This window comes from Cryptomeria japonica, chromosome 3, assembly GCF_030272615.1.
Source record: "Cryptomeria japonica chromosome 3, Sugi_1.0, whole genome shotgun sequence".
Taxonomy (NCBI): domain Eukaryota; kingdom Viridiplantae; phylum Streptophyta; class Pinopsida; order Cupressales; family Cupressaceae; genus Cryptomeria; species Cryptomeria japonica.
Genome location: NC_081407.1, coordinates 307858814 through 307868079, shown reverse-complemented (window position 1 = coordinate 307868079; position 9266 = coordinate 307858814). Strand labels below are relative to the sequence as shown.

Here is a 9266-nt window from a genome sequence, read left to right as displayed (position 1 = left end):
CATGCTAGATTAGCAATATTAGCACTATAGATCTTGTCTCTCTCTCTCTCTTTCTCTTTTGTGACCATTCTTCTATATGTAACCATGTTCTTCTATTTTTCCTCAATGTCTTCTTGAGGATGATGCAAAGCATTGAGATCTCTTTTGCTCTCTTTCATGTTGACTCAAAAGACATCCTCTCTTCCCTTTCTTCCAAGGTAGTGTCCTTCTTTCAGGAATTACGATTATTATATGCATATACATATATGATATACATGAGTTATCATACAAAATACTGAGCCCAAGGAAATAAAAACTACCTCATGCCTTTGTGTTTCGTGTTCATTATCCTTGGGTTTATTGCTCACTTGGGGGATAAATCCTTGCGATAACATGCTCCCTCTCTTCTCTCTCTCTTGGGTGTATCCTACCTTAAAGAAATTGCTCCCGATAAGGCATGCACAATCTCTTTAACATGGGGGCATACACTCTGCTCATATCTTCCTTTTCGATAATTAGAATTATTTAGTGAACTTGGATTTTGCTTCATAACCTTGGCATCTTTTTCGTGACTCATAGTGAGGGGAACCTCGCTACTTGCAGTCATGGTTCCCCTTCTTGATCTTCCCTTTTACTTTGTCAATCGATTTTGTAAGATCCTTAGTCCACTAGGGGCTTGGTGCATCTTTCCTCATTGACGTGGTAGAAGTCTTTCAATCTTGTTTCCTTGTACTTTACCGATAGTATTGGCATACGCTTATACTCCTGATAAAGTGGGGGCTAAATATAGTGTCATGAAATTGTGACCCTTGTAATTTGCAACCAAATTATGGTTCTCAAGCACGCGATCGAATCCCTAAGCCAAATTGGAGACTAGAGACTTTCTTGACACCAGAAACTATATCTTGCTTGCCCTTCGCACTGCCTAGACTGCATCTTGTCCTACAAAAAAGGGTAGGATAGGGGTGTGGTGCCCCTATCCCCTACCCCATTTTGGGGTAGGACCCTTTTCAAATGTTCTTTGAAGGTTGTACATTGAGCGGTAAAACTCCCCTAGTGTCGGCCTATGACGGAAACTCAGTCAATTAACATTAATTGATGAGTATATAAGGTGCATTTTCCCTCTCATTTGCATAATTTCAATAAGAGATAAGATATATACATAAGATCATGCATTCAATCATTTAAGAGCCTTCAAGCATTCTTTTCTAGCATTGAGCATTCTCAAGTCTCCTTTCAAGGCTAGGTGTTGCATTCAAGTCAAGGATTCAACCATTGAAGAGGATATTTATTCCAACATTCAATTCCTTACAAGCAATTCTATCAAAATTTCTATCACAACATCCCTTGAGGTGATTTACATTTCAGTCTTTCATTTACATTTACTTACAAGTACTTTCTTTCATCATTTGGTTAATTCTAAAAATGGTGTTTGACCTAAAGGCAAACACCCAATCCTAACACCTTTCCCTCTCTTTTCTATGTGTAGGTTGCACGTGCGCAACTGGACTTTTGGATTCGGGCTCCATATGCAGAGTTGGAAAAACTCTTTTCATTTCACGGATTTTTTGGAGGACCACGTACATTCCTGCCAGGGTCCGGGCAACTTTTCCTCAAATTTGTAGGGTGACTTCCTCTTGACATATTATTGCCAAAACTAGGTGCACAACTTCATCCTATGCTTCTATCTCAAGTTATAGTTAGATCTTTGTCACTTTTACACTAGATCATAAGTACACGATTCAATCAATTCAAATCTCAATCTCAGAAGAGGGGATTCACTTATCATCACTCAAAATTCAATCTCTTGAATCTTGTGTATCTTCCCCCCTCTTCCAATGTAATGCAGAAAATGTGTTTGAAGAGAAACCTGTAGTGAAACTTTTATCTCTTCTCAGAGGGAAGAAAAACTTTCCTCTAGATCTCATTCGTTCACCATTTTCCCAATTACAATTTTCCATAGAGAAAGTTTCTCCTTTGCCATTTTATAATTGATTTAACATGGTAGATACATTATCTCATATTAAAATCTCAACTCCATTACTTTAAATGATGAATATAGAGGATCACAAGAATAATGCTTAGTCATCGATTGCTAGTGCTTCCACCAAGTGAAATGAGAAGATGTGTCCCATTTGAAAGGTGATATCATCTAGAAAAAGGACATAACCTTTATTAATAAAACCTAATCTTTTCTTTTCATCTATATAATGATTGGTATTTTTAAAACATTAATTGCTACATTTTAATTTCTTTTAACTAGTACTTGTTATATAAAAATCACTACTTTTTGCAATTATTTTAATCAGATCTTTTAATCTTTGACTTGAATGACCTATATATATACACACTTTTATGAAAAATATTATCCCATAACAAGATATAAACACATCCATCATATGTAAGATTATATTTTGATTTAGAAATCAACTCATAACATGAGAAAAATCAAACTAATGTTTTTCTCAATTTTGGAGTTGACAAGGAGTAGTATGATTGGTCAGCATAATGAACATAATGAAGTCGACCCATATTCTATGTTTATATTTCTTATCAATATAAGTGATGTTGCAATAAATGATAGTTGGTCTCCATTTGATTTAATATTTTTTTGATCAAACTAAGTATAGCCCGCACTTCCCATTATTTAATGCACTTGATGAGGCCCTTTGATTCTATTTTTAGATATTCTATTCTGATCGATTTACTTCTTCTTGGATAGCAATTACAATGGTTGTCATCCAATATATCAACATCATCATATGTAACATTTGGCATTTTTTTGATTGACTTGAAGAGCTCATTTTGTTGTTAATGGAACATTTCAAACAATCTAAGGGGAAGGGTAAGATCCCCAAAATGATGGATAATTTTGATCAAGAGGAAATGGAGTCCCCCTTTTCGAAGGAAAAAAGATGGGATACTAAGGTTATTGAAGACTCGGATGAGGAATGGGTTGAGGAGGAAGTAAAGAACGAAGGAAATAAAAGACATTCCAAAAAGAAGAGAAGCTTTCCCCTATTTCGGTGTCACAAGATAGCTTGCATGATGGTGGGAAAAAGAAAGGATAGAAAAAGATGAAGAGGATAGTGGAGGAGAAAAATTAATTCTCTTGATTCTTCTTTGAGGGAAGGGAACCAAGGCAGCATGAGGTGTTTGAAAGTTTCTCACCTGGACACTAAAAGGGAGGAAAAATCCCCTTTTCCTAGAAATTTGAAACATGAGTCTACAATGCTTACTCTGGATAAAGAAAGCCTTTCTAATCTCCTTGGTGTGCCTACAAATGCAGCAGTTGATAATTTTAGAATACAAAAGTTTTTCTTCCATGAGATAAATAAGATCAACATCACAACTTGTGGTCTCAAAAGTAATTTGGAGACAATGAAGATTCGAGACGGCTCATGGCCAGAAAAGGAAGGTAATAACATGGTAGCCTCCCTCCAAAAATCAGTCAAGGATATTGAAAAAAATCATGATATTAGAAATGAAGTATAAAAAGATCAATGAAAATATGATAACCTTGGTTAATTTCAACCATAAGGTTATTAAGTTTGTCTAGTGTAGAGAGTATCAAAGTGGCGATTGAAAAATATGAAAAGTCTCATGAGTCCAAGCTTATTTTTATTGATCTAGAAGTTATAGATAAAGGGAAGCAAATTCATCAAGAAGAGGGTAGGGGTTCAAGCACACATACACAAGCTCACGACAAGAAAATGGCTGAACAATCAATACAAGATTTGATAGATATGAAGAAACTCTCAATGAACATGTCCCAACTTGAAGAGGAGGCGGCTGACGATTTAAAGAATTAAAAATAGGTGTTTCATGTTGTGATCTGTTTCTCTGTTTTGTTCTATTTTCCCTCTCTACTTGTAGAGGGTTGGATGTCTATTCTTTGAGTGTCTATTGATGGGATGCTGATGATAGTTGGTTGTAAATAGGGTTTTGGGTCCCTTCAAAACCTGTTTGACCTATAATAAAAAACATTTGGCTTATTATTGTTATACATTAAATCAATGTAACACATTTTTTTTCCATCAATGACAACATTATTTCCAACACTCAATTCTTAAAAAAATAAAACTCTAAATGCATAATTGATATTCACATTTCATATGTGAGAATGAAATTATTCATATTTATATCTTCATTCATATTGAATTCACCCACTCAACACGAGTTTGACACTATGTAATAAATATATTAAGTATTTGTTTTCATTTGTTGTTGGACTATAAAAAATGTTGAAGTCCCTTCATCAAATTTTTTTAGTACACAATTGTCACCTAAAATGATAAAAATATAACATGTAGATATTTATTATGGAGTACACAAGATTGATGCATCAAATAAAATGCATTGGCTAGGTTTTGCATAAAGAAAAATACTTTATTCATTGATTGCTAGTGCTTCTTGCAAGTACTCTCTATATATAGAGGATGAATCATTTTCATATTTTGGATAAAAATAAATGATAGATGAAACAATTAGGTGGTGGTTACAAAAAGGATGTTTTATCTCGAATTTTGATATGACTTTAAAATTCAATCAATCATCTTCATCAATAATATTAGTAAGTGGTTATTAAATTGTTAGTTATTGTTTTCTCATATTAATTTTTTAGTGAGAAAAAAATAGTTAAATTATCTAAAATTATCAAATTTCCACAATCCATAATGATATCTTTTGCTGCTTCTGGATTTGATTGTGTGACTTTTTTTGCATCATCTTTCAGATCACACTTTAATGTCATGATATGAAAGAAAGTAAATTGGCTTCAATATTCACTTTAACTTTTATGATTATGAAAAACATATTTTCTTATTTTAAATGATGGTGTGACATTTTCATAAGATCTTCATTTGATAATAATTTTTTTTTGGTACAAGACTAGAGAACTAAGTTATATTTTATTATGTAGGTATTAAAATAAATCACATATTTGGAAAGTACACTCAGAGGTCTCTCTTTTATATTATTGACTTTTTCCAAGATTCAATCTCTAAGTGTTTCAAAATTTAAGCTCAAATGAGACAAAATCTGAAAATCAGGGAAAACACTTCCACTTTTTGGCCAAAAAATGGACTCAGCTTCTTGCACTAACCCATTGGTCAACATAATGAACATAATGAAGTTGACCTATATTCTATGTTTGTATCTCTTATCAATATAAGTGATGTTGCAATAAATGATAGTTGGTCTCTATTTGATTTAATATTTTTTTGATCAAGCTAAGTATAGCACTCACTTCCCATTATTTAATGCACTTGATGAGGCCCTTTGATTCCATTTGTAGATATTCTACTTTGGTCGCTTTACTTCTTCTTGGCTACCAAGTACAATGGTTGTCATCCAATATATCAAAATCATTGTATGCAACATTTGGCATTTTTCTAATTGACATGAAGGGCTCATTTTGTTGTTAATGGAATATTTCAAACAATCTAAGGGGAAGGGTAAGATCCCAAAAATAGTGGATAATTTTGATCAAGAGGAAATGGGGTCCCCTGTTTCGAAGGAAAAAAGATGGGATACTAAGGTTAGTTAAGACTTGGATGGGGAATGGGTTGAGGGGGAAGTAAAGAAGGAAGGAAAGAAAAGACATTCCAAAAAAAGAGAAGCTTCCACTATTTCAGTGTCACAAGACAGGTTGCATGATGGAGGGAAAAAGAAAGGACAAAAAAAGATGAAGAGGATATTGGGGGAGAAAAATTAATTCTCTTGATTCTTCTTTGAGGGAAGGGAACCAAGGCAGCATGAGGTGTTTGGAAGTTTCTCACCCAAACACTAATAGGGAGTAAAAATCCCCTTTTCCTAGAAATCTGAAAGATGAGTTTGGAATGCTTAATTTGGATAAACAAAGCCTTTCTGATCTTCTTGGTGTGTCTAGAAATGCAGCTGTTGATAATTTTAGAATGCAAAAGTTTTTCTTCCATGAGATAAATGAGATCAACATCAAAATTTGTGGTCTCAAAAGTAATTTGGAGACATTGAAGATTTGATGTGGCTCATGTCCAGAAAAGGAAGGTAATAACATGGTAGCCTTCCTCCAAAAAGCGGTCAAGGATATTGAAGAGAATCATGATATTGAAAATGAAGTATAAAAAGATCATTGATAATCTGATAACCTTGGTTAATTTCAACCATAAGTTTCTAAGCCTAGTGCAGAGAGCATCAAAGTGATTATTGAAAAATATGAAAAGGTTAATGAATCCAAGTTTCTTTTCATTGATCTAGAAATTATTGATAAAGGGAAGCAAATTCATCAAGAAGAGGGCAGGGGTCCAAGCACACATACCCAAGATCATGGAAAGAAAATGGTTGAACAGTCAATACAAGATGTGATAGATATGAAGAAACTCTCAATGAGCATTTCCCAACTTGAAGAGGAGGCGACTGAAGATTTAAAGAATTTGAATTAGGTGTTTCATGTTGTGATTTGTTTCTCTATTTTGTTCTATTTTCCCTCTTGAGTTGTGGAGGGTTGGATGTATGTTCTTTGATTGTCTGTTGATGGGATGTTGATGGTAGTTGGTTGTAAATAGGGTTTTGGGTCCCTTCAAAACCTATTTGACCTCTAATAAAAAACATTTGGCTTATTATTGTTACACATTAAATCAATGTAACACTCATTTTCTTTTGCCATCAATGATTCCATTATTTCCAACACCCAATTCTTAAACAAATAAAACTTTAAATCCATAATTGATATTCACATTTCATATGTGAGAATGAAATTATTCATATTTATATCTTCATTCATACTGAATTCTCCCACCCAACATCAGTTAGACACTATGTAATAAATATATTAAGTATTTGTTTTCATTTGTTGTTGGACTATAAAAAATGTTGAAGTCCCTTCATCAAATTTGTTTAGTACACAATTGTCACCTAAAATGATAAAAATATAACATGCAGATATTTATTATGGAGTACACAAGATTGATGCATCAAATAAAATGCATTGGCTGAGTTTTGCATAAAGAAAAATACTTTATTCATTGATTGCTAGTGCTTCTTGCAAGTACTCTATATATATAGAGGATGAATCATTTTCATATTTTGGATAAAAATAAATGATGGATGAAACAATTAGGTGGTGGTTACAAAAAGGATGTTTAATCTTAGATTTTGATATCACTTTGAAATTCAATCAATCATCTTCATCAATAATATTAGTTAGTGGTTATTAAATTGGTAGTTATTATTTTCTCATATTAATTGTTTTAGTGAGAAAAAAAAAAAAAAATTATCTAAAATTATCAGATTTTCACAATCCATAATGATATCTATTGCGCTTTTGGATTTGATTGTGTGACTTTTTTTGCATCAACTTTCTAATCACACTCTAATGTCAAGGTATGAAAGAAAGTAAATTGCCTTCAATATTCACTTTAACTTTTATGATTATGAAAAACATATTTTCTTATTTTAAACAATAATGTGACACTTTGATAAGATCTTCATTTGATAATAATTTTTTTTTGGTACAAAACTAGAGACCTAAAATATCATATTTATAATATGAACATGAAGTAAAGAAAGTATGTGGAACAAAATGGAAGGGGAAAGTTCAACCCTTAAAGTACTAAATTATTGTAGGCCATATCCATGGGCCGCGGCTATTCTGGCTCCAAAACAGACCTTTCGTACAACATGTTAGTGACAGGTTAGTCAAGCGCAACCGTTAAATGCAAAATCGACAGTGTAAAACGCGCCGTACTGCCTTTTTGGAGCCAGAATAGAGGCGTCCATATCCATGTCCCAAAATAAGACTAAAAATAAAATTACTCTAAAATAAATAAGATAATTCCTAATTACGGATACTGTTTTATCCCATAATACAATATCCCAGTTGGTTTTTTATTAATTTAAATCCCTCTAATACTCATATACATTGGGTAGCTGGTATATAGTTTTATTGGATCTCGCAAGAAATAATAACTGAAAGAGTTCATTGAAACCTTCTGTGACTGTAAATATTCGATATACATACTCTATTAAATTTGGACAGAAGGCGATGAAAATATAAAACTGCTATCACGAAACCATCTATGTCTATCTCCGCTCCCACGGGGATCAAAATAAAAATACTCAACACGATTCGTGCAATTAACAGTACTTACAAAAAAGCCACCAATATTGTTGGCAACAGCAAATTGCCCAGCTCTAGACTTTGAGTTGCTCACAATATCGATTTCCTTCACGTCTATCCAGCCCTTTTCACGACCACTCCAGCCTAACCACCAAATCTCCTTAACAGCAGCTACACAGCTGTGAATATAACGAGCATTACCATCATTATTTATGTTATTCCATAGGCCACTGTGAGGATCATAAACTTGCGCTCTTTCGCTTTCACGGTGGACTACATAAAACTTGTCATCAAGAAAAACACCGATACTAAAATAATCATCATCATCAGCATCAGCTATGATGTAATCAGAATTCATAGGACTAGGAAGAAAGTCCCACTTGTTTTCCTCTACATTGTAAACAAAACCTTCTAATCGTTGATACCCACTGTGGACGTCACCGCCGCCAACATAGACGTGTCCTTCACTTGGTGAGGCGGCGCATGCAAAGAAATATCTACTGTATGGCATGTCGGCGCCCAGCCGCCATCTCCGAGATAAAAAATCAAATATCAACACACAATCTTTTTCGCTGCGGCTGTTAAAAATCCCCACCACAACCAGCTGTTTTGTCGATCTAACGAACACGCAACGATGATACTCCGTGTATATTAGTTTGAATTCTGTTGGGATTTGAGGCAACCTTTCCAACCACTGCGCAAGCGGGTAGTAAATAATTACATCGAAATCACTTTCAGTTTCTTTGGATTCGCAAAGGGAAACTACTCCTTCCTCGCACTGCCCATGGCGCTGTCGCTGTTGATAAAAGTGTTGGCAGCTGAGAAGAGCATTCCAGCTCTTGCAGACGGCCCTAAGATTGCAGTGGTATCTGTATGGAACCCTCACCAAGCATTGCATCCCTAAATCTTCTGGAAGCCCCGGAATTATTTCCATTCTGAAACCAACTTCCTGTTTTTTAAGCCGAGCTGTACTCCTATATATTTTGGAGAGAAACTTACTCTAATCTATTCCTTCATAAAATTACGTCCAAGGTCCCTCAATAAAAACAAGAAGCGTCAATGAAAAGCACAAAAAAAAAAACAACGCAGATAATCGAAAAAACTTATAATTGGATTTCAGAAAAGACAATCAAATGCATTGCTTTTTCGGTTTGCAGAAATCATACGAGAAAAAAAAAGAAAAAAACCA

The 9266-nt window shown here is 34.0% G+C and overlaps 1 protein-coding gene across 1 annotated transcript; it reads right to left on the bottom strand.

The window, feature by feature from the left end:
• Positions 1-7982: 7982 nt before the first annotated feature.
• On the bottom strand, positions 7983-9011 carry LOC131034341 (F-box/kelch-repeat protein At2g44130-like). The gene has a single exon (XM_057965818.2). The coding sequence runs from the start codon at positions 9009-9011 to the stop codon at positions 7983-7985; it is 1029 nt and encodes a 342-aa protein (XP_057821801.2).
• Between the last annotated feature and the right edge of the window lie 255 nt (positions 9012-9266).